Source organism: Nesoenas mayeri (genome assembly GCF_963082525.1).
Source record: "Nesoenas mayeri genome assembly, chromosome: 5".
Lineage (NCBI taxonomy): Eukaryota > Metazoa > Chordata > Aves > Columbiformes > Columbidae > Nesoenas > Nesoenas mayeri.
The window spans coordinates 44,701,609-44,728,129 of record NC_137548.1 but is presented as its reverse complement, the minus strand read 5'-3'; the positions used below and the strand labels follow the sequence as shown (position 1 = coordinate 44,728,129).

At 42.6% G+C, this 26,521-nt stretch overlaps 1 protein-coding gene across 2 annotated transcripts in view; it reads left to right on the top strand.

Annotated features, from left to right (window-relative positions):
* EXT2 (exostosin glycosyltransferase 2) overlaps positions 1 to 18,353 on the top strand; it is an 80,776-nt gene extending 62,423 nt beyond the window's left edge. The window contains exons 11-15 of one of the 2 annotated variants that reach the window (XM_080345114.1): positions 7,223 to 7,366; positions 7,895 to 8,023; positions 9,192 to 9,274; positions 15,525 to 15,710; positions 15,870 to 18,353. In XM_080345114.1, coding sequence (XP_080201240.1) covers positions 7,223 to 7,366; positions 7,895 to 8,023; positions 9,192 to 9,274; positions 15,525 to 15,663 — 495 coding nt within the window. In that variant the 3' untranslated portion in view covers positions 15,664 to 15,710; positions 15,870 to 18,353. Of the gene's footprint in view, positions 1 to 7,222; positions 7,367 to 7,894; positions 8,024 to 9,191; positions 9,275 to 15,524 lie in introns of both variants that reach the window. The other variant, XM_080345113.1, reaches the window with a different exon arrangement.
* The last annotated feature ends 8,168 nt before the right edge of the window (positions 18,354 to 26,521 follow it).

Genomic DNA, 26,521 nt, shown 5'->3' with positions numbered 1-26,521 from the left:
TAATGTAGGTATGCTGATGTAATAACAAAGATGTTAAGTGGTAGAGACAGAGGTTTAATCTATCATGTGTATCTCCAGAAAGGAAATATTCCCTTGCCAGTTTAAGAATAACGGCTTAGTACATGAAGTGTGAAAGATGGAATAAAGAGAAGACAACTGAAGGAAGGGGGTTTTTTGGCCACATATGCCTTCTCTATACTTTTCTGTCTGCGCTGAATGTTTTAAGCCAGGGATGTCAAACTCATTTTCACCGGGGGCCACATCAACCTCACGCTTGCCTTCAAAGGGCCGAATGTAATTTTAGGCCTGTGTCCTACATTTATACAGACCTAAAATTACATTCGGCCCTTTGAAGGCAAGCGTGAGGCTGATGTGGCCCCCGGTGAAAATGAGTTTGACACCCCTGTTTTAAGCACTGCACCAGCAGAGCAATCAAGTGTTGGCAGTTCTGCAAGCTGGCTTACTTTTTTTCTGTGTTGGTGCTTATAACTACTGGTTTTGAGGGTGAACTGATGGGATGAAAGAGAGCAAATCCATAATGTGCGTGCTGTATAAATTCTGGCTCCATTTGCAGTTTGATCACAGAATCACAGAATGTTAGGGATTGGAAGGGACCTCGAAAGATCATCTGATCCAATCCCCCTGCCAGAGCAGGAACGCCTAGAGGAGGTTACACAGGAAGGTGTCCAGGTGGGTTTTGAATGTCTCCAGAGAAGGAGACTCCACAACCCCCCTGGGCAGCCTGTTCCAGTGTTCTGTCACCCTCACTGAGAAGTTTCTTCTCATAATTAAGTGAAACCTCTTGTGTTCCAGTTTGAACCCATTGCCCCTTGTGCTGTCATTGGTTGTCACTGAGAAGAGCCTGGCTCCATCCTCGTGACACTCACCCTTTACATATTTATAAACATTAATAAGGTCACCTCTCAGTCTCCTCCAAGCTAAAGAGACCCAGCTCCCTCAGCCTTTCCTCATAAGGGAGATGCTCCACTCCCTTCATCATCTTTGTGGCTCTGTGCTGGACTCTCTCCAGCAGTTCCCTGTCCTTCTTGAACTGAGGGGCCCAGAACTGGACACAATATTCCAGATGTGGTCTCACCAGGGCAGAGTAGAGGGGAAGGAGAACCTCTCTCGACCTACTAACCACCCCACTTCTAATACACCCCAGGGTGCCATTGGCCTTCCTGGCCACAAGGGCACAGTGCTGGCTCATGGTCATCCTGCTGTCCACCAGGACCCCAGGTCCCTTTCCCCTACACTGCTCTCTAATATGTAATTTCCCAACCTATACTGGAACCTGGGGTTGTTACTGCCCAGGTGCAGGACTCTACACTTTCCCTTGTTATATTTAATGAAATTTTTCCCCGCCCAATTCTCCATCCTGTCCAGGTCTCACTGGATGGCAGCACAGCCTTCTGAAGTGTCAGCCACTCCTCCCAGCTTGGTGTCATCAGCCAACTTGCTGACAGTGCACTCTATTCCCTCATCCAAATCATTGATGAATATATTGCATAGTGCTGGTTCCAGCACCAGCCCTTGAGGGACTCTACTGGATACAGGCCCCCAACTAGACTCTGCCCCAACTCTCTGGCTTCTTTCCTTCAGCCAGTTCACAGTTCAGCTCACTACTCGATCGTCCAGACCACACTTCCTCAGTTTAGCTGTAAGGATGCTGTGGGAGACTGTGTCAAATGCTTTACTGAAGTCAAGATAGACCACATCCACTGCTTTGCCGTCATCTATCAACCTGGTCACTTTCATCTAACTGTCTCAAAGTAAATAAAAATAAGTTTTATAAAAACCCAAGTTTCCTATGTAAGTAGTTCCAAATGAATTTCTGCTACTGGCAAAACAGGCTTGGAGGGCTTCAAAGCAGAGATTCAAAGTGCAGCCGAGTCTCAGCTGTGTCAGACAGAAGTTGTGAGAACTGTGGTGCTCATGTGTCTGAAGCATTAATTTAAACATCCTCAGTGTAAAATATCTGTAACTCCACATCTATTGTGTCTGGTCACTTAAGCAGGAAAGGGTAAGAGAGGCAAAGAAAAGTTCATGTGCGTTCCCCTGTAGTCAGTGTGATTAGGTGGTCGTTGGGACTTAAACTCCTCATCCCCAGGTCTGGCTGTTGGACTGTGCTGGCTAATTTATTGGCCTTCTGTGAACCATATGCATTGGTTGCAGGGACTGAGGAACAGTCCTTTTATTCAGTGTGTGAATGAAACTGTTTGGACACAAGATTGTTTAGCCTGGCAGACTAAAAAATATGGCTTTTGCAGTTTTTTTGCATTTTATTATAAATCCTATTCCATTTTGATTCTGGGAATTCAGCTTACTATACAGCCACATGGAAAATTAAAATGCCTTATTGAGCAGATAGTTGAGACAAACCTGTGGTTAGTTTGAATCCTTACATTTTGAGATTGCTTTTTTTTTCCCCCTGTAAAATAAATGAATAGAAATGTCTTTGAATACATGAACACAGTGAATTATTTTATAAATACACAATTTTCCTCATATAGAAGGTAGGTGATGTAGTTCCTACTCTCTGGCACAGAAATCATGGGCTGAAGATTGATCTTTCCTGTCCCTGAGTGTCTGTGACTTGCTTGACAGGCCTGAGCTGGCTCCCAGATGTTTAAATTGTCCTCAGCCTGTGATAATTTATTTATCTGTTTATGTGTGTTACCAGAAAAGTATCTCTCAAGCTCTTGACTCATTTGCTAGGGAATCCAGAGGGAACAGTAGCAGCATATAATGTTACTAGAAAGTTTTCTTTTAAAAGTATGTCTGCTTGTGCTTTGATTATAAAAAGGGCTGGAAACGTGACATTTGGTGATTTTCTTTTCTCCTCCTGACATCCTTGAGACTTTACATTTAAACACGTGGCAAAACCCCCTCTGTCATAGACTTGTCTGAATGTATACAGCAAGCCTAAAAAAAACCAGAAAACTTTGATCTCTGTACACTTTCAGCCATAAAAAATTATAGTAACACTCAAAGTGTCAGACATTTTTTACTTGTTAAAAGTGAACTATTATGGTACAGTGATTTATGACATTGCATAAATCTATTGGAGCAAGCAGAAAAATAGTCCCTGTGTGCTGCTCTGTTAAAGTAGCAGAAGAATACTCATGACATTCTGACTTTGAAAAACGTATTTCTGTTAAGTTACATGATGAAATCACAAGTATAACTTGGGGCACTGGAAAAAAACCTGTTAGGACTAGACATCTTTTCCACCACCTACTCATCTTTGTTATTCACAAAGGGACAATCAGAGAGACCGAAGAAAAAGAGCGAATATTTAGATTGTGATAATCTTGAAAACTTAAAGCAGAACTGTTGGCTGCTCCTGACGTGTTTGAATGTGAGACTGAAAGCACATGTTGCAGTGTTCCCACCTCTGTATCTCAGCTGAGCTCGGGGCAGATGGCTTTGCATTGCTGTCACCCTGAAAAGTGAGGATAACAGTTTCCAAGTACAAAGTTAATGAAGATTTCTTATTATGTACTTAGGCAGCACTTTGTCCCTATGAAGACAAAGTATTTTTGTTACAGCAATAATAGAACTAATCTAAATTAGGATTATTGCTATGAGTCCATGTTTTTATTCATAGGAAATATTGTTTGGTGAATCACTAAGTTTGTGGGTTTTCTGTTGGAAACTCTTTGCCTTCTGCTAGTAGATGATCTTATTCTGTCTCAGAGCTGTTTTTCAATGCTTCACGTCTCTGGCATTCTTTAAAAAAAATCAACTCTCTGATGAATTGCATATTTCACTAGGCCAAAATCATAATAAATCTTCTTTAAAAGAATTCTTCCATACCCATTTTGACTGTTAAAAGTGTATTTTTCAGCATTCCTGTATTGGAAGAATAGTATAACCTGCTTACCAAAAGACATCTCCATGGGTGCCTCCTTGTCACATTCAAAGCTCTTCTTCAAATTTAAGATATTTTGCAAATTGTGTGCATGTGAAGGATCGCTTCTCTTTTAGTGGGATTTGTGTTTACATTTTGCTTTGTTTTTTACTACTAGCACAAGCCATCCCTTTGAGGACCAGGGGAGAATCAAGAGTGGATAGGACTTTAGGAGTCAAGAAGGAATACTCATTGGTTGGGTTTACTTTTGTTCATAGGGGATAGGTAGCTGTAGCGTTGCCATGGTAGATCTGAAAACGCTGATTATTTTTCTGTTTACTAAATTAAAAAAAAAAAATAGTTTTAATTAGCTAATTTCTGAAGTTGCTTGTGGCTTAATATAATCTGATAAATGTAATGCATACATGCTGGAGTATATTCTGGAAAAGCAAGAGCTGCTGTGTCCTCTGTGTCCCTGGAGAAGGAGCAGTGGCAGCTGTGCTGGTGGCACCGCGGAGCAGCTGAGCCTGGGGAGGCGGGAGGGTGTTCCAGCCAGGCTGGTTGCGCCACTGGGGGAACTTGACTTGGAAACAAAAGTACTGTTATTTTCTCTTGGTGTCTTTTACAAGAGTTTTAGTAAAAACTACCAGGTCAGAACTTCTATTCGACATTTCACCTGGGAGATGCTTCATCCAAAACCATGTTTTTCAGGGTTGTCTAGCAGAGTCATTGGAAAAGTGTCTGCAAAGAAGTGTACCTCCTCTTCACTTGGCAATATGGTTTTCCTTGGATGTGTCCCTTACCAGTATTAAATCAGGCTATCCTTCTTTAGTCTCAGAACGCTAATAAGATCACTGGCTAAAATGGAATGTATTCCTAACAGACTAATAAATTATAGGCAACCATCAAACAAGAAAATGGATGGTAGTATGAAATAGAGAGTAGTATAAGAATCATTACCACTATTTTTATTCTGAAAGCTTCCTCATAAACAGTAGCTGTAGATATTAATTTTGGCACAAAACTTAAGTATGGATTTGGGCAATGAGCTGGATGTAGCTATTTGGAGCCTTTCCGGGAGTTACCATTGAATGAGCTAGTGATGAACACTATGAAAAAGCTAAGCTTTTCCACTGACTTTGATAGAATTATTTTTTAAAAGGAAACTTTGTTTAAAGCAACCAAGTTTTTTTTTAGATGCATCAAACTGACAGTTTTCAGGGGCCAGAGTCAGGGTAGGGCTGAGCTTTACGGTGATACAAAGAAATCTGTATGAGTAACATGCATTATAGTTGGCTTTTATTTTATGGTTTTTGGACTCTTGAAGAAGACACCGAGGGCAAAAACTAGAAGGGATATGAATCTATGGTTCTGTGTTGCAAAGGCACTGAAGTCCCTTGGGAAGCAGTAACTGAGTTTAATCTTTCTTTCAGCTGCCTTTAATACACATGCCATTCCCTCCACAAGAATTTTTAGGCCAGTACAGTGCAGATCTGTAGTGTTCTGTCAAATCATTTGCTGAGTCTCAGTAGCTTATGTGGTGTTGCCTTCCAACAGCTGGGAGATGGACATTTTAACTGTTAGGTTAAAAAAAAAAAATTAAAAAATTATTAATTTTGGGGACTTGGAAAGTGAGGAATAAAATTTTAGAAGAGGGAGCATCCATGCCTTTTTTTTTTTTTTAGTAGTAGTGTTTTTTATATCATGTCGAAGTAGGTATCTCAAGACCTCACTGGCTTGCCTGCCAAAAATCTGTATTTTTTTTTTTAATTAGCTGATGGCGCCAACTTGTAGCAACATCCTATGAATTATCTTCCTTGGGTTCCAAATCATGTCTGCTTTCAAGAGCCCTCTGTTAGAGCATTGTCCTAACTAAATACTATCCCAGTACTTATGCCCTAGAACTGTCTAGAAAGATTGATTTCTGGATAAAGTACAAGTTGGAGAGTCAGAAGATCTGGTTCCCATTCTTGTTTCCTGTATGATTTTTGGCAGGTTTCCTCATCTGTACATTTTAAATAATAACCGCTCTCATCATGGGATTCTGAAGCTATATTAACTGACAGCAATAAAACGTGTTGAGATGTACAGATGAAAAGGTATATAGTGATGCAGAATCACAGAAATGTAGATACAGAAGCTGTAACTTAAAGCTGATTGTTTTATCCTATTTACTTTGACAAAATACTTGCATAGAGTCCTTATGGTCCAGGCCTCGCAACTGAAACATTCTGACACATCAAAAGTGCCCAAAGTGAACTGCTGGTGAGATGAGGTTTGCAGACTGTTGGAATTCCAGATAACACTTTCTTTACTGCAAATTAAACTGTAGAGTTCCCTTGCCCTTTGTACAGAGCAAAGAGGTTTGCCAGTGAAGAGACCATTGGGGATTTATGAGATATTTAGTTGTTGTTGATCTTGCATACACAGTGAAATTTGGGTGTATGTTTATTTATACACTACCAACTTGAATAATGCTGTGTGTCAGTCAAGATTCTTCCAACAAACCTAACAAATATTTGGATTAAAGGGCAAATTTTGAGTAATTTGTCTGCAAATAATGCAGATAAATACTAACTTCAATATTGATCAGCAAAAAGACAAACTGTATTTAGCAGGCAGATAGTGTTCAGACCCTTCTAAATAATTATAATGCTTTCTCCCTTTTTTCCTAATGCAAAAAATGACCATTTTTTAATGTGGCCAGCAGTGTGGAGAACTGGGGTTGCGTTAATGATGCCCTTCTCCTTGTTCCTGTCTACTGTGTTTGATCCTGTAGTCAGCTACAAAGTAATGTATGGAGTGACAAGGATGGTATCTTGATTGTATCCAGCTGTCTGGAACAAGTCAAGGGCAAAGAGGCCTTCCACGCAGCAGCAGATCCATCCAAGCACCCACTAAAGAATACCAGAAATATTAAAATACAAGCTTGTTTTAAAACTGTTCCTATGAAAGGAAGCAAGTGGTTAGATCCAAAGTCATCTGTGGAAGTAGTTAGGTTGTAGCCATTATCTACTGAAGCTAACATCAAAAGTTACATTTTAATCGTGCTTGATTTTAGTTAGTGTTAAAATGTTTTTGAAAAGCTGGTTGTATTTCTCTACAACAAGGAAGTCAGTGTTGCTTTAGCGGCCTTTTGCCCTGGGCTGTGGCTTCCTTGAGCTGTAGGGTCCTTCCAAGGCAAACCTGGGCTTTTTCAGACTTCTTCCAGGCAACTTCCTATTCCAAGAAGTGGGACTTAGAAGAATCAAAGTGATCTTTGCACCAGTGTAGCTCTCCCCTCCAACAGCAGATGTGTTGCATTTGCACATTTGTGTTTGCTTGCTGTGCAGGCCAGCTTAGCAGTGTGTCACGTCTTTTCCTCTTTAGGTTTGGCGTGAGTTCCCTGACAGGTTGGTTGGATATCCAGGCCGCCTGCATCTTTGGGACCATGAGATGAACAAATGGAAATATGAATCAGAGTGGACCAATGAAGTCTCAATGGTGCTCACTGGGGCAGCGTTCTATCACAAGGTAATACACAACTTCTAGTGTACTAATGTGCAACATTAACCTTTTTTGAAGAGCTGTGCATGTTTCTGAGCGTATTTTGTGGTGCCATGGTTATATGTTCCACAACAATCAGAGAACCAGTTGCAAACTTTCTCTAAGCCTCTTTCAGTTGCTGTGAAAACAACTAATTTGTCTGTGCCTGTAAAATAAAATTCTGCCTTCATGAACTTGCAGGAGAACTCTTGCCATTTTGCATGACCTGTAACTGCGCAGCAAATTTTGCAGTGGATGTAGCTTTGTAGCTAGCAGTTCAAGAAAAGAAAACTGATTGTGAAGAAATTTGTGTACTGGTCAGGAAAGGAGTAATTATGCACTTAAACACACAAAAATTATTTTCTGTCTGCTAAAGTAGTCCTTGGCTGAAGGCAGTATCACAATTTGCCGATAATCCATTCTTAGGTGCCTACTCTTCAGTGATTGAAATATTTAGTGTCTTATAGTTACTGCATCTGTATTTAAAATTATTTTCTCTTTTTATCTATCCTGCAGTATTTCAACTATCTTTACACCTACAAAATGCCTGGAGACATCAAGAATTGGGTGGATGCTCATATGAATTGTGAAGATATTGCCATGAATTTTCTAGTGGCAAATGTCACTGGCAAATCTGTCATTAAGGTGGGACTTTTCTGCAGCTTAACTTTACAGAGTTTAAAAACATGATGTACATACTCATGTAAATGTATCATATTATTGGGCTTCAATATATTACTTAATATTCCTTTTTCTCTCATTTACCCCGATATAATGTCTTGTCTCCTTCCACAGTAGAAAAGCCCTTTTACTAAAACTTTTGTGATAACTGGGAACAGAGAATTGTTATTTTACTGGTTGTTTCTGGTGGTTATTTTAGCCATCTAGATGAGGTATGAAACAGATAATTTAAATGATAGTGTATATATATGTGTGTGTATATATGCACGCCCACATACATATATTTTAACTATTTGAGATTACTAGAGGAAAGAAATTGTCAACTGTCCACAGCTCGCTCTGTCATGGCCTGGCAACAGCTGATTTATAGGAATGTTAATTGCAAGAATGTTAATTGCAAGATCAGCTTTAAATGAACTTTTTATCCCTGAATTAATTTCCTGACATGTTTCGACACGTTTTCAGGTCTGGACATTCACTCTGTACATTCATTTCAAAGTGTGTCAACTTGGAATGAGATTTAGAGGCCACCAGGCATTACTTCAATTAGCAGGGTCCGTTTTCCCATCTGTCCATCATCATTTACTTGGACTGGTGGCTGCATTTCCTAGAAAAGTCTTTAGAAGATAAAGTGTGTATTTTTGCTGCAAAAGTTTTTGAGCTATATGAGGGCACAGCAGAGTAATTTGGCACCTCTGTGCAATTCGGAGAGTCTTGCAGAGTTTGCCAGTCAGCTATTAACTGGAGTGAGCAAAAGAGCGTCTGTTGGATTAACGTTACGGTGAAGTATGGGAAGCTATATTTCATCGCTGTTATGGCTGCAAGAACAAATGGTGTTTATACAGGGACCTTGGCAGTGAGAAAACAGTCATTAAACAGGAATTAAGGAGCTTGTCATCACCACTTCTTTTCAGTTACAGAAGGAAAAACCCCTCCAAGCCGTTTTTATTGGGCCCCTGTGAATTTTGCAAGTCAGCCAGGCCAGATGGAGCTGAATGGAGTGGCTTTTTTTTTTTTACCCCCCCTTTTTGAGTCAGCTCAGCTTACACTGAAGGCATGTTCAGAGATATTGCGCTGCTCTCTGTGCAAGGAGATTAATGTCCCTTCTGTTGATAATTGATGATATATGCAGGTGACCCCACGAAAGAAGTTCAAATGTCCAGAATGCACAGCAATTGATGGGTTATCACTGGACCAAACACACATGGTGGAAAGGTGAGTGGCCACCTTTTATTCCTTTGATTACCTTGTTCTCATCCCTAGAATCTTATCCTGTGCCTCATTAAATTAGGATCAAAAATGCTCGCTGATTGTATTTCTGTAAATTACTAATTTTCAAAGAATGTTGCATGGATTTGATCAGTGTAAGGCATTCCTGCAGTGGATGATGTGATACTGAAAAGTGGACTACTACAAGAAAGGACTTAAGAAGGGCATCTTTGCTGTAAAGCGTAAGGGACACATATGACATTCGGGTTGTTGGCAGTGCTTTCAGTAATACCACATTTCTCTTTTACTGTGGAACATCAACTGTAATGAGATTTATTTTTTTTAACCAGACAGTTGCTAGCTTACCAAAAAGTAACAAGGACATAAATTATTGATAATGTATTTGAACTGATGTTTGTACATTATCTTTCCTCCAAAGATTGTGAAGCATATTGCTTCCACTAATGAAGGGCATTTTCCTGCACAATTGCATGTCACATTTTCAACAATGGCAGCATTATTATATTTTTGTAGTAATTTAATTTTGAAATGAAGTAGGTATTTGGAATGTTTAGAGTGAAATATTGAAAGTTGGTAAGTATAAGAGTTGCATTCCCTGGTTTACAGTAAAATGGCTTCCCAGCCTTGATCAAGACACTGAACTTCCCTCTGCCTTGGCTTCTGAATGTGTAAAATAAGGGAAAGTTTTTTCACTTCTACAAAACCGTTCAACACCCATGTTTGAAAGGGGCTACCTGACAGTAGATGTGAATACTAGTTATTAGGTGGAATTAACGTGGGATCTAAGACTGACAAAGGCATTTCACCTTGGGCTTCTTGGGCTGCTGCATCTCTCCTTCAGACTTTGGGAAAAATAGTTTACAGCCACGGAATTGATGGGGTAGATAGGCAGGAGTAGCCATAGTCCTGGAATACACCAACAGAAGAGGTGACAAAGTAAAAAATAATCTGACCTGCATTTAAAATAAGCCATTTCAGATTTGAACTGAGACACGTAACATGGTCATCTTACCAGTTACCATGGTTATCATCTTAACAGTGAGCTTTTTTCTGGCCTTCTCTGCAGTACTCAGCAAATTTAGAATGTTGTGTCCATTTATTGGCCTTTAGCAATGTAAGTGATATTTATGTATTGTAATATGTGCAGTGAACTAATGCAAAACTGGTTATTAGGTTGGGGTCTTATTTGAAAAAAGAATGCATACATGTGTCTGTCTGATGTGTAAACACACATTACACAACACACACAAACACATACATAGTTTGGCTAATTGATTATTAACCAAGCATCGTGCCAGGCATTGAAGAGCATAACTGCCCAGGTTAGGGACAAGGTATTTAGACTGGATGTATACTAAGACTGGATTTAAAAAGGGAGTATGCAAATCAGAAGTAAAATGTAACCCATAAGCTGGTAAAAATGACTCTGCAGAAAACTACTTAAGGAAATGGCTGAAAGCTTTTTAGATCTTAAATGTTAGCTGAAGGGGAAGCAGAAGAGGTTGTCGCTTGTCCAGCAGTTCTGCACTGGCTTACATGATGGACTACCTAAAGCCAGTTGAGCTTTCCTGTGATCATCCTAGTAGCTTTACAACAGTACACAGGAATTTTGGTCATGAACTAGGTTCTCATTAAGGTAAACAGTATAAAAACAGAAGATGAAAAAGTGCATTTTGCTCTCAAATGCATTATGATGCAGGGTAGAGGTCATGTTTCCGTGTCTGTGGCAATTTTTTTATCCTCAGAGTTAAGTATCATGGACAGTTTATTGAGAACATGTTTAAGCTGTTGCTTTGCTTCTCTGTAGTTCCAGCACAGGAGATAACTGGGTTGTTGGAAATGTTAGATTGACTACAAATCCACATCCCTTTATTTGCCCAGCCAAAGGACTACATGCAGGGATAGAGTCTGGGGGCAGGAGAAAATCTGGAGGAATATACAGTTTGGGTATATTCAGACTTCATTTTGGAGATCGTTAATATACCAAAACTGCATGCTACACCTGATGCCTTCTTGCCCTGTGTTGTTATTATCTACCTTCAATATAAGGGAGTTATTTGAAAATCTGAAAGGGTTTCCTTTTTTGAATCTTCTAGCTATTCATTTTAAGTGGATAATAAACGATAGCAACTCATAGAGAAATTTTCCTACCTTAGCAGTGAGTAAGGCTCTTATGTCTCATATATATATTTATTTATTTATACTTTTATATATGTATATATATATATATATATATACACACACTAGCTGTTTTCAGGATCAGGAGAGAACCTGAATGGAAAAAAGTTAATGCATCAGGAAATCCTTGTCATATTATAAAAGAAAAACTTTATTCAGATAACTTTACATTGTTGGGTACTGAGAATGATACCTGGGGCATAAGGCAAAAAGCCATTATCGGCTTCATTTGCAACTTCCCAAAGTGCCCGACTCCTTGTTTTTAACTTTCAGAAATAGCGACTAGGTAATCTGAGCTAATTAGTTGCCCAGATATTCAGGGATCAACCTACTGTTTGTGAAACAAAGAGTTTATCAGAGTTGTCATGGGCATGCACAACATTTAGTGTTAGGTTTCTGCTTCAGAAATAGCAGAGAGATGCTCAGCAACTGCCTGATGATTGTTTTGTGAGTGTAAAAGATTTGAGAAGTCAATTGTGGAGATCTGTCCAGGAGAGACATGTAACTAACCCATTCTGTTGGGCCTTCGGACACTCAGCAAAGACAAAGGAAAGGTGGTCCAGTTGAACTCTCTCTCTTATGAAGAGATTTTTTTTTGACCAGTATTGAAGGATATTAACAGTGAATCATGGGAAAGCCAACACTGCTATTCTTCTTGCTGTGTAATTTCTCTGAAATCAATAAAAGACTTCAGTCACCAGTGTTATCAATCTCCATCATTAAAATATATTCACTAAAGAAAGCTTTGAACCTAGAATCCCCTTCTTGCCATAGGTTAGCCTTTACCTCAGGTCACAAGAAGCTGTAGGAAAATCTCACAATCCCTGTATTTACAGGTGCCATTTAAGTAGCAACAAGTTTTCTGCCTTTAGCGTCTTTGCATCTGGCTCTCAAAAATTGAGAACTCTGTAAAATGCAGCCTAGAGGGCAACTGCCTGTACAGTAAATGCAGCGAAGGGCTGAAGTGCTTCTACAGTGACATTAGCAGCAGTGTCTTATTTAGGACCTGGAAGCAGTTGTTAGAGTCAAAATAGGAAGCCATTCCCTTGAGATGCAAACAGACCAGGTAACAGCCAAAGGCTGCAGGTGCAGAGTTACCCTGCCAAAAGATATTTGGGTTATAAGGAAGAGGAGACTGATGAAGGGAGACCTTAACAGACCCAAAGTTCACCGCGTCTGCCAGGGGCAACAGGGCTCTCAGTTTCTGAGTTCACAGAATCTTAATTCCTTGTTGAGCACAACTGCATGTTGTCAGCAGAGCATGGAAAAAGAGAAAAAGAGTAATTCTTGGAAGCAAACATGCCTTTGTTAGTATGAATTTGCAAACTATTGACACAGCCAAGAAAAACAACTTCCCTCCATATTAAGGTGAGATGTAGCATTCTCTTGGCTACCTAGCTTTGAATGTTTAACGTTCTAGTTGTCCTAGGAACGACTTTGGAATGCAAGTGATTTAGTTCAGTGCAGGAGATGAAATTTTTGGAAAGAAGCAGCTTTTTTGAACACATTCTGTGGTTTGTGTATGACATTTTTAATCCAAAAACCCCTGTTTCTGATATCTGAATTTGATATTTCCTGAGGACTAAATTTTCTGATTCATCCAGAGTGATTAGAACATACTGATTTTTCATTTTTTTTACTTTCTTTAACAATTATGTACTTTATTCGTGGTTAAAGATATTGTACTGGTATGCCTGAATGGTCTTGCCACCAGAGCAAGTTTGGCTGTAGAAGTATTCTACCTTGATATTTTCTTGGAAGACCTCATCTGTGATTTAGGAGTATAACCTCTGGAGGGAAGAGGTCAATTTTGTCTCCACTATCCACTTAGTTTTGTCATTTGCTCTGAGGGTGCTGCTTTGTTCTGGTTGTGACAACGGCTGATGCGATGTGGACACCTGCCTACCAGGCAGCAGGCTGAGATAACTAATTCATTTCACACCGACCACCAAGCAGCTGTTACATTACAATGTCTTTCAGTCATGACTGGCAGAGGCAGGATTTGAACCAGTAGCCTAGAAGTATTCTTGTATTCCAAAAAGCAGTGAGAGCCAGCAGCTGTGCAGACTTCTCACATGCACATCTCCCCATGCATCTACCTCTTTGCCTGTGAAGTTTGTGCTTTTCCTACTACGAGGCTTCTCCAATACACATAACTTGCAGTTATACACATTTCTGTGAAGTAACAGATGATTTGGAAGTTTGATCTTATGCTGAAAATCAGATGTCTTTAATGTATTTCATGTTGGGCATCTCGAGGAGGCAACAGAAACTGCTTAGTGATCCTGAAGAAAACACTTGGTTCCTGTTCTCTGTGTTACTGTAACCTTTCTGTGCCCAAGGCCCAAAGCTCACCCTCCTGATGGCTCCCTGTGTTATTGCAGACGTTGAAAAGCTACTTGGGTCTCTTAGCTTCAGTCCTGACCGATGGCTCCTTTGCTGGTTCAGATCCGTGCTGCCCGGGAGCAAATTGTGCTTGTGTCAGGTCTGGAGATTGCTTCCCACTGTACATGGTTTCCTCTTACACTTTGAATTCCTCTTCGTTTCTTTCCTAGTACAGAGATTTTAATCTGGAGGTAGGGAGAAGTATGAGGGGAGGAGAAGGCAGCAGAAAGTAAAATACCTGAATATTTTATTCAAGTATCACCCATATGAAGTAGTTTTCTGTCACTTTACCCAGGCCAGAAAATAGCCTGAAATATGACCATTATAGCTTGAAACAGCTATGTAGAGATGAAGCACTCCAGCGACCTGGGCTTTGTGTTTTCCCGTCATTTACTCTAGTTAAGGAGGGAGAAGTGGAATGGCTCACAGGCTGAGGAATTAATTTTGAAAGCCAGTCTTGCTGTCCCATCTACTTCAAAAGAGTGTTTGGGGCAGTGTTGAGCAGTCCCCATCACAAAGCTGTCACACTTAGTTGGTGTGATTGACCGGGTCTGTTGAGGAAAATTATCCTGGAGCCGCAGTGACCCCCTCCCGCTCCGAAGGGGTCGAGAGAGGGTGCGGTGGCTGGAGAGCGAGACCTGCTCCGGGACTGCCTGCAGCACGGCAGCCCCTGGAGCCAAGTGCTCATTTCTTTTGTGTTTTCCCTTTTAAATGGCAGAAGAAACGTGACCTGTTTTCTTGTAGCTGTCTGTTATTTTATGTGTTGGGGCACTGCTCTCACAATTCTTGGTGTCTGAAATACTCACAAGCTGTTTTATGAAGTCCGCAGCTAAGGTTAGCTGAGCGCTGGCTGAAGTGACCGCTTCCCCTGCCTTGCACCCACAGGTACTGTGCCTTTCAGTGAAAGAGTTAAAGGAGCGATGTAAGGTTAAACATCTGTTTGCTTGTTTTCTGAAGCACATGGCTGTTCCCTTCCACAGCATTACTGACACCTGAGATTATTAAAAGTGAAAGAGTCATCAGTGGTCTGATCTTTGTTGTGCTAATGTGATGCCTTACTGCTCAATATCTCTTTATTTACACAAGGAAAACAAACTAGTTGGTTTCATTTTATAGGTTTCTTTCAACTGCACTTTTAAGTTACAGTACAGTCAGTGCTGCCTATACACTGAGGTATGTTTATTTTTGTGGGAAAAGACAGAGCTTCTGAAGAAGCCTGAAAAAAAAAGCAGATTTTTTTTCCTTTTTTAGAACTCCGTTTTCACAAAGGCTTGGTTTTTGCAAAACCTTTGTTATGAGCCAAACTGACCCAACAGTGGCCCTTTAAGAGACATGTTGGCAGTTAATCTGTTCTGGTTTACAGCATGTACATTGCTTTAAGAATGACTGGAATTCTAGGGGGAGGGAGGAGGGAAGCTTTGACCTCCATGTGCACATGTGCTGCTGCCAGCATCCCCTTGCTCGTCTCTGTGATTAAATGGATAAATCAAAGAGCACCATCTTCTTTTCAGTTCTCTCTGTAGTGAGGCTTTCTTTTTATTTATTAGTAGCTAGCATAGCTGAACAACTTCCAAGCGCAAGAGGGAAGGTTTCTACTGGTTGTGTTGGTATGGGAGCTGGTAGCCAGCCCAGTTGTTGGCATTCTTAATTACACTGCTTTCCCTTTCACCAGATCTGAATGCATCAATAAGTTTGCCTCTGTCTTTGGGACCATGCCTCTGAAAGTGGTGGAGCACCGTGCTGACCCTGTCCTGTACAAGGATGACTTTCCTGAGAAACTGAAGAGCTTTCCCAATATCGGCAGCTTGTAAAGGCAGCTGTGCGACAAACCTGAGTGATGAAAATGATGGCTGAAAAGGTGCTATGAGGAATATAGGACCTGAAGAAAAAATCACTAGAGAGTGGGTTACATCTGAGGGAGATGGGAATTAATGTTGTATTTTGCTACCTTATCTTCCCTTTGCATTGCACAAAGATGTAACGGAAAGCTGAATAACTGCTTCTCTGTTGCTCACAGAGGTTTGAATCTATTCATGGGTCTTCCCAGAAATGTCAAACACATACTTTTCTCCAATGGAGGCCATGCAACTGGAAGAATAAAAGAGAATCTTGCTCTCTGTGGTCTGACTGACATGACTGACCTATCGAACATGCTGCAGTTCTCTGGTTTGTAAGCATCCATACATTCAAAGCAACTGTCTGCAATGTATAGCTGTTCTCTTTCGGGAGGGGCTTATGGCCTGTGTGCTCAGTGGGCCTCTGTCTTTTGAGCTTAATTGTTGGCCTAGATAACTGTGTAACTTTTTTTTTTTCTACCTAGTGAGACAAATGTTTATTTTTTTACATCATTATCAGCAAAAATCTATGTGTTGTCATGTGGTTTAAAGGGCAAAGCATTTTGTTTTACTTGAATTATTTTGATGTGAATTGAGATACACAGCAGCTGGGTGGATGGTCTCCTTCAAAGCACAGACGTGCAGGACAGAACTCCAATTGCTGCACTTCTTCCTGGATAAATCTCAGGTTTTCTGCTGTGTCTGTGCAAGAGACTGTGACTCAGTGTCAGAATTAGTTGTACCTTTCAGTCTGTTTTTATTTTTGCTTTTCATTATCAAAACAAAACAGTCAAGTTACAGTTTTATATTATAGCCATACATTGAAACAACAGCCATGAAGAGAGGTTTTCACATCTGAATCCTCTTCAGCAAACAACTACTTGCTTTAGTACTTATTTGTAAAACACTTCAGTTCACATAAATTCCCAGTTAACAGCTTCAATGCACAGGGATGTGTGTCTGTGCAAGACACTGTTAACACACACTTAACAAACTCCTGTAAATTACCGTTATTGGAAAAGCTGATGGAGCATTGCTTGAAATTTAACTAAGGAACCCATTGCCATAGGCTGCCACTGAAACATCCAGCTTAGGAAGGCTTTTGGAGAAGCTTTACATTTCTTACAAACATCGGAATTGTTTCCAGTACTGAAATTAGTCCAAATTAGAAAATTAAATGCAGCAAAATTAGAAAGAAAATGGCCTGGACTACTGCCTCTTGCCGTTCAGTGTTAAAGATGATCCCTAGTTAAGCTGAGAAAGGAATCTGTTGCAGCTCCACTGATGAAGTGTTTGTTACCACATAGGGTAATTGACTGATATTGCTGTGGGTGGTTGGACTGTCTTTTGGAACCTCCATTGCTGCCAGTTACAGAGACATCCTACTTGATGGGCTGTTTTTCTCTTACTCTGTGAGCAACCTTATTCCTCGGATTTTGCCAAACCCTAAACAATAGGACGAGTGTTAGGCATCACGGTTCACCCCCTCGCCTAAGCTGGATAGGCAGCAATGACAGGAACCAAACGAAAATCAGGCTGGAAACAGGAAACATCTGCTCCTATTTGTCTCACCCCCACTAAGACTTATCTTATTGCCCAATGCAGTCGATGTGCTGTGAATGAAAATCATATTGGAACAATAGCTCTGAGGGGATGCTTCACTTCATAACTCCCCTGGGATGTGCCTGTAAAATGGATCGTCTGATTCTCTGGGAACGTTTAATTACTAGTAAATTTTTTTCGCTGCAGTCTTTGTTTCATTCCTCAGTTGCAGCGGGAGGGGGTGTTGGGGAGCTGGGAGGATAGCTGTTGCAGTGACAACAACTGCTGGCTGCACAGTGGGTGTCACAAGATAAGAGGAAGGTTTGTCACTCGCTGCTTCTCCATTGCAGCCTTTTAGGTTCATTCACATGAACTTTCTTTCTGGATCTTCCTGTTGATTTATGTCCTGGTGCTTAAGCATCAGGAAATACCAGCATATTTCCCTTGAAAAGCTTGCTTTAAAAGGGTAGCTATGACAGTGTAGTAGTCACTTCAGTTTTGGACTTTCTTTTGGGGCTGATCTCCAGTCGGCAGGCCTTTGCAGTATAATTGAGTTTGTAACATCTTCCTTGCATGGACTTGTGAAGCTGCTGTGATTTCGTGGTTCTTTCTCAGTAAGCCAGGATTTTTGCACAGTGTCTTAAAAGACATGGAGGATTTTAAATAGTGGGTGGAATACTTTTAGGTGACAACAGCCTAACCATCCCTCCTAAACTGATCTATAGTTTCAGGTCCATAAAAGGCAGCAGGTCCTTGTGCCTGCATCCCAGACTATCAGAGTGGATTCCCCTTCCACCAAATGTCCCGTGACCCATATCAGTTGTGTTTGGTCCTTTTGCATTTTACAGTTGCTTATATAGAGCCATCTCATTTAGATGGTAATTTGTCTCTGGTTTGTTCCATGGAAAAAATTGGGCAATTGACTGTAAAAGAAAAAAAAAAGTAAAATCTCCGGCTTAACCTCTACATTTATAATTATGATGTTCTTGATGCAAAATCAGTAAAGGTAAGATGTACATGTACATCTGATTTGGAATGCGTTTGTTGTCAATCTTTAAGATTATTGTTAACTTTTCATTGTGTACATGTTATTAAAAAGAAAAAAGGTTAATATTGGTATATTAAAAAGCAGATCTGAAGAGTATTTGTTGTATTTCACCTCTGGAGTGGCACAAGGAAACATGGAGGCATTTAGAAGGAATAATTGCAGTGACTGGCTGTTTTGCTACATAAATCTGTGTTAAACTTGAATATGTGCAGTGTACTTCAGAAAGATCTGTCGGTATTTTGTCTTTGCCATAACTGGAGTTGGATGGTTGTCTTTGAAGTAGAAGTTTGCTTTGCACAAATTCATCCTAGTCACCGTTTTGGAAAGAGCAGTGGTTGCTCTAATTTTCTGCCAAGATTTGACAGTAGCATTTATCTTGGAGAAATAGGGAACAGACCCTTTCTCCTTTTGTGAAGAAAACCAGCAAATGTTGAAGAATTGTGCTTTTGAGAAAAGCTTTGGCCGAGTCATAGGGGATAGATGGTGGCCTCGGGTGTGGTGGCAGCTGTGTGACCACAGCAGTGCAGTCCCTGCAGAGCGTGCTGCAAAGGGCAGCCCGTGTGCGTGGCCACCTCGCTCCTCCTGCATTGCCAGGGCTGCGATGTGCCGCAATGCTTGCTCTGACAATCACGGTGAGTCTTACGCACAGATTTTTAGCATCACCAACTCCCCCTACAATGTGTTGACTCTTTCCTTCCTCGCAGCTTCGCTGTCTCATTACAGGACGTGCCAATTCAAGCCCTATCATGCCATCTCCAGCTCCTGTTCCTGGACTTCGTGCCGCCTGTCATCCTTCTGCTGGTGTGGTTCAAGTATGCTTTACTGCAGCAACTAGTTTATCCCTGTCAATTATCAGTGCACAGGCCTTTTAAACTTAAGGGTGTTGGAGATACAGATATCAAAATAATTGTGAGGTAGGATTTAAGAGATGCTCAGCACTTCTGACTCATTTTGCTTTTAGGTTGTATTGGTGAATGTTGAGCACTGTGGAAAAATGCTGTACTGAGAAACATGAAAATGGATTTAGGTGGGCAATTTTAATGTTAAAAATACCTTCAAGATTTGGCATGAATGCCCTCCATAATGGGTGTCTGGTACCCTGGGTAATTCTCAGAGGTAGAGCACCTTTTAATCAGGAAGTATCTCAAAGTGCTTAATTAGTACTACATAAATCTTCTGCCTGACCCTTTCACACGGAAGCTGCTGTTATAACAGGACTGCAGCACAACACAGGAAAGAAAAACTGAAACTGATGGTGCTGATGAGAAAGTGGATTTTAAAAGCTCTAGCCAGCGATCAGATAGAGTAAGTATGATTTTTTTTACCATTCTTCTTAGGCTTGCATGTTTAAATTTTACTAGGGCTGCTGCAAAGCATGTTTTCCCGTAAACTAAAATGTAAACTGCAGGTAGTTCTTGCAATCATGGATAGTCTCCTCCATGTACTTAAAGTAAGAAAAAAACATTGTGCAAAGTTGTGTTAGATTAAATATATGCCAGAAAGTGAGCTGGTCCTACTGCAAACCTTGGTCTGGTCCTGAAGACCTGGCAAGAGCAGAGCAAATACTAGGCAAATGTTCCACCTACATTGTCCTTTAAATTTTTAGACTGAAAGAGATAATTTATGTCAAAAATTGCCAGACAACTCTGAACACAGTATTCTTTGCATCTTTCTGTGGGATGTGAAAGTTATCCCACAAGCAGGTAATCATGATACATAGAGAGCATTTGCCTAACAGGGAAATCACCTGGAGTGCTTTTGCTTTACTGTCGCGTCATGGATCCTTCAGTTGTATCTGATGCTGTTGGCAGGGGATGTAGGACTCTGGAAGTTCTTTCTGTGATGTTTGCCACTGCTGCGTCTGAACTCAATAAATGGAGCTTCACAGTCCTGCTTGAGTAAGATCAACCTCTTACCTGTTATTGCAGATTAGCAAAAGGAGAGAAGCTGTGATATACCCAAGGCCTTAGGAGTTGTGTAGGTAAAAACAGGACTGAACACACGTATTGCAAGCCTGTGTTTTTGCAGAATGGCCACACTTTGTCTGAACTGATGTTTGTTTGGAGTTTTGGGTGACTGAGTGTCAAGGCAGGGGACCGTTAGCCTTGACTTTCAGTGTTGGCATGCTTCAGCCTGCCCTGGCTTGAAGCCATTTAGAGACATTCCTGGTGCACTCTGTGTAATTTCAGCCTGATGGAAATGGCTGTAAGGCAGTCCCACCTCTGCTGATCTTCAAGATTCCCCTGTCTGCAGCTTCTTGTGGCTGGTTTGAAAGTGACTTATGTTTCCCATTAAAGGATAACAGCATCAATTGAGGTAATTAAGTAGGGTGGCATGGAGATAGCGACGTGCAGGGAGTTTTCTGACTGAAAACAGTGCAGCTCAAAAGTTCTCCTTGAAAAGTTGCCTGCTTGCTGTCTTCATTTGTCTGGAAAAGGATCCAGTAATTCTACTTCCAATTTCCTTTACTCATTCTAAATGCATGTTTACTTGCATATGTAGGAAGTTCTCTTGTTCCAGACAAGCATGACAGCTCTGCAGTAACTGTGGACTGAGATCAGGGCAACTTGATCATGGTTTCATTAGGTCTATCACCTTCAATCAGTGCTCAGTACCAGACTGTATGCAGGGGAGGAGACAACAGTTAAGTTGGGCAAGGAGGGAACCCAGTGTCTCTACAGAGAGAGAATACGTTTTGACTATTTCTACAGAGTCATAAGAAAAAGAAAATATCCATTCAATTTCTAAGTCACATCTATTGGATTTTTCCCCTAAATTTTATTTGGTGGGGGACTGAAAAAAGGTAAAAGCTGGACCATTTGACCAGCAAAGGTGTGAAGAACTCGGGATATACAGACCCACATGAGGTTATCCATGTGTGACTATGAGATGTGGTTGCTGTTGCACCCTGTGCTTTTACAGATGAAGCTTAGCTCTTCTGCCCCCCACCCTCATGATGTACAGCAGTGGGAACCCATAAAACTAAAAGCCAAAGCTCGGGACTGACTGAAAAGTGTCACTTATGGATATCCACATGCCCAGTGTGAACATCTCATGCTCATAGAGTAGATAAGCACACAGTCCCTTGGAAAGACAGCTGAGGTTTTCAGGCCAAAGGCGCTGTCTTCCCTTTTCTGTGTCTATATAGCCAGACACTCAAGAAAAATGCCATTTCTCACCTGGCTGTTGGAAAACTTAGAGGTGCTTCTTCTGTGAAACTTTTCTTTGGAAGGGAGGGCCAGGTCTCAGCTGTGCACGGGGCACAGTTAGTGCTGGATGCCTTCAGCCAAAGACTGACGGGAACAATAGCCCCTTTGCCACACTTCATGCGAACAGGCAGGGCAAAAGGTTTGAAGCAGAAAGGACCGTAAAATGAGATCCAGGAATCCAGCAAGGACTCAGCGAAGGAGCAGATTGCTAACTCGGAGCATCTGTCTTTGCCCTGTAAGTTACGAACTGAAAAGCAAGAGAAAGTGGAAGATCCTTTCACAAATAATAAACACTTGTTTGTCTCAGATTAAATGCAACACCTTTACATGTGGACTCCAGCTGGCTGTAAATAGGTGCACCTTGCATGGCTATTACCTTCCATGCCAATGAGAAGATTATTGTACATCCATCTGCTTAAAGATTAATAACCTGCTTTTAAAAAGAGGAAGAAAAAAGGCAAATCTGTTTAGTTTACAGGAAGAAAAAATTGGTTTTCATTACAACTGCCCGAACTTTGCCCTGCCTCAGAGTCATATTCTCCAGCAGAGAAGTAACACATTAACCTAGGTGCTATACCCGCACCTCCTAGCAAAATTTTTCCATGTGTTTTAAACAACTCCTGTAATGCCAGTAGGAAAGTGCAGCTTCAAGAAAAGAATGCACGTTTCTAATCTGGGTCCTGCCCCTCTCCAGAGTTTATAGAGAAATGTTTTAGCTCTTTGGCAATGTTCAGGCCAGGAGCAATTTCTGATGTAAACCTGTACAAGTAGGATGTTACTGAAACTGGCTTATAGGCTCTCAACAGCCTGAGCTTTGCCAACATCTGGAGAATCTGGCTTTGAGTGCCTGGGGAGGGAAGGAATTTTTCTCCTACAAGTGAGAGGAATGGATAAGCTTGCAACAGCACCTGCATTATCCATTTCTTTGTGAGATGGAAAACAGCCATGCTCCATCTGAACTGAGCTGATGCTCCCAGCCAACTGATGGAAAGGCCAGAGGGGCTCTGCAGGTCTCGATGGGTTGTTGACAGCTGCTGGACACCTTCTCAGCTCTGCCTGAACGCAAAAGCCACTTTCTGGTTCACCCTGCCTCTGGGTGCAGGGGCTTGGGCTCTTACTGGTGCTGGTGGTTCTGTGGAGTCTGAGATCTCAGCTGAGTTATTGATGGGGTAGAAGCAGCAGAAAGGGCCCTCCCAGAAGCCGGTTTTCCCCACGTCGGGGTGGGGCAAGAGATGTGCTCTGGGAATGTGTGGGGCTGAGACAAGCCTTTGCTTCTCCCTGAGGCCTTGGTCTGCCTTGCAGCCTGGGAGGGTGTGTGAGGCTTGAAGGCCTCTGCTAGAGCAGAGCTGGGAGGGGAGGGAGCGTGAGTGGACCACTGGAAAACGGGAGAAGGAGCACTTTCAAGGGGAAGGTCCCCCCATCGCCAGCCCTGGGTGTCTTCTCTTTGGACTTCGGGAGACCTCATGCCGCAATGCCTGGAACATGGCTGTGCTGTGTCAAAGCTGTCGTGCTGTAGCATGGGGAACCAGCTGGCTGAGGCTCCATAGCTCCTCAGCATCTTGTTGCCAACTCACTTCTCCCTGTGTCAGCCATAATGGGTTGTCTGCTGCTGTGTTATGGACTGCTTGGGAAGGGCTGGGAGGCCCACAGGAGCCCTGCAAGGCTGCAACGCTGCCAGAAGCAGCATCTCCTGAGCCCTAAGGCCATCCTCCTCTTCCCTGTGGCCATGGTGCCCTGTGGCCCAGCGAGCAGTGGTGCTCTCCGAGGCGGAGAGGCCCAGTTAGCCCGGAGCTGGCTGGCAGGACTTTCCCGTGTCCCACTGCTGGCTCTGAACCATCTCTTTGTAGGGGGAGAGGCAGTGGGTCCGTGAGCTGCCACCTGTTGTTAATATACCCTCGGCTAATCCATCCTGCGCTGTGTCAGCAGTTCAAAAGGGCACTGTTAGTATTTTTTGCCAACTTCAATTAACCTGAGATTTTGGAGGCCCCTCTGATCGCATTTCATCTGTCATGAGTCAGGAACAAACCAGCCAGATTGTAGTTGAGAGGAGAGAAGAGAAAGAGTTTATTGCAAACCAAACCAACAACAACAGTGCTTGTGCCTCCTCGGCTGGGAAGCAGGGTCCTTCCCAGCCATGCTGCTCCTGTCGAAAACTGCAAACATAAAAACTGGTGCCCAGAAATGCCAGTCCCTAGCACCTCTCCCCCCAAAAAGCAAACCAAAACAAAAAAAGCTGCAAGTGCAATAACTTACTTTAAAACAAAACAAAACAAAAAAGGTAAAAAGAACCAAGCTGCAAGACTCTTTGCTCTTTTTTAATATTCCACTGTAATGAACTGGTAATACATGGCTGCATAGGCAATAACATTGCATGGCACAAACCTCACATGGCAACATTTTAAATGATTTTTAAATTTTTTACCTGAACTTTAAAAAACTTGTTTTTAATATGTTCTACCCCAGGCCATTAAGCTAAAGAAAAAAAAAGTTTGCGTTTATACAAGGTTACAATATTTTACAACAAAAAACATCATAATATTGATTGAGGTTTGTTTTCTGTCTTTCTCCCAGTCTCTCTTTCAAACACTGCACACCTAAACCGATATATTATTATACATTGAAAACTGTCCTTCAAAATCAGTAGTATAAAAGTCCTAGCTCTACCTACCTACCTAGCTATGTGGGGGGAGTGGGGGACCATGTTACCAGCAAAGAGTTGAGGGGTGCAAGGCTGCTCCATCGCCTGCTCCCAGCTCCCTCCAGGAAGCTGCAAAGGGCTGAATGACTTTCCATCCAATTCCGTCCCCTTCCCATTTGGGTTTAATTTCTCCTTTGGTCTGTTTGCTTTTTGCTGTGTCAGTCAGAGCAGCAAAATAAACACAGGGCTCTGCCTCTGCTTGATTATTTTTTAAACCTTTTCCAGGAAACTACCTTTTTGTCTTTGTTTGGAGAGTGTTTTACAACATGCTGCCTGGCCTGGGTGTACTCTGTGAAACCTGGAAATGCACCTCCCCACCCCAAAACACCCGCTCTGACAGAGAAACCTACCAGGCAGCAGGGCGGGATCCCCGGCCTGCGTGGGCTCTGCATCCCCGCGGCTGGTGGGGCAGGTGAAGTCACACATGCTGCAGCTCTGCGACCTCACGTGTGACGTGCCGTCCCTACACATGGCCTTCCCCTGCACCCTGCCCACGCTCACTCCTCCGGCCAGGTGTGCTCTGGCAGGGATGCGCACTCCGGCAGGGAGTCACGCTGGCTCACACGCTGCTATGAGCTCTAGATGAGAGGGACGCTGGTTCTCCTTCACCTTGCTGTCTTGTTCATCTTTCCCTGGGCTCCACCAAGGTAGGTGCTACGGCCGTGAGACCTGAACTGAGTAGCATGTTCATGAGGAGGCAGCTGTAGCCCTGCTGCTGGCTGGCAAACCCGTGAGGAGTGTGGGGGCGGCAGGGCTGGTGGTGGGTAACGTCCCGGGGTGGTAACCTGGACCCCATCTTGCTTCTCTCCATGAGCTTCTTCAGGCACAGCGGCCCTTAGAGTTTGGACACCTCAGAGCCCAGCAAACCCGGAGGCTTGTTCACCACTGGTTTGCAGTAGCTACCAAAGCACTAACTACTGCTTGTAGGCAAGAAGTGCCTCTGAGTGCTCAGCAGCAAGTGGCACTCAACCACCCACAAGCCAGCGCCAGGGACCTGTGCTGCTCTCACCATTTGCCTCCTCCTAGTCTCAAAGCTCTGGGACATCTCTGTGGTGTTTGTAACCATGGGCAATGCAAGGCAGCCCCCTCATGGGGTGCCTGCTTCACAGCCAGGGCTGGAACTGCTCAGGAGGAGTGTTTTGCTGCCTTTGTGAGGCCAGAGAGAGGCTGAGAGAGCCCAGCTGGTTGGGTGCTGCACCCACAGAAGATGCCACCGTGGGCACTAACATGGCAGGTGTCTGGGCAGCCAGGCCTGGTGAGACATTTTGGCAGTAGCTGGGGATGAAGCTTGCAGCTTCAAAGGCAAGTCCAAGCCAGGGAATCATAACTCAATGTATGGACAAGGGTAACATACTAAATAAAAAATAAATAGAGAAGAAAGTCATAAATAGAGTTGAAAGGTATTAATAATAATAATAATTAAAAAAGGCATCATTGTGGTAACTTGAGATTGCAAGGACAGCACTGACCCTGTGACCCTTAAGAAATGCAGTAGCCGCAGGTTGGCTAGATTAAGATACATATATATATAAAAGTATATATATTTACACAGCTCTTCTTGTTAATTTAACAGCTAGTTTTAAAGACTTTTAAATTAATTTAAAAATATGTGTAAATACAGATGCACGTGTCCTAAAAACTGCCTGAATGGCTGCCTTCAGAGGCTTTTGAGGGGAGTGCCTTGCGGCGTGACCCGCAGGCGTGGGCGCCAGGGGCTGTGCTGGTGTGGCGGCAGTGCCCAGTGAGGCAAGGCAGAGCCCGGTGAGCAGCGGGAGGGAAGCCCAGCAGCAGGGGACCCCAGAGAACGACATCCCCCCTCACCTTGTGATGCTTTCAGGCAGACTCAGGGCCGGGCATACATGGTGGTGTTTAAAATAGGTTGAGTGAGTCCAACATGTGCTTTGCACATGGATTTTAGGGTGAGAGAAAGCGGACGCCAAGCCTCTGTGAATGCCAAGTCTGCTGCCAGGAGCCTCTCCTCTCTCTCTAACAAGACAAGGGATACAGCACTTAATTCTCTGGGCTGTTAAACAGCTCAGGTGAAATCCTGGCCCTGTGTAAGTCCGTGAGGAAAAGCTACCCTTTAACTTTAGTAGGGAATGCAGCTAACCTCTTGAACGGCTACGACCTCCCTGTCTTCGATACCTGCAGGCCACACGGGACCCATCCCCATGTGCCTGCTCGCTCCCCAGCTCTGCCTGGTGCTATAATAATTTGTCATGTCAGTAATGTTACTGGGCTGTTTGGACAGTGGCCCTTCACAGGATTGCCTGCTGACTGTGGGACATGTCATGCTCCCCGGTGTACCTGGGAAGATGCTCTTGGCACTGCACTCAG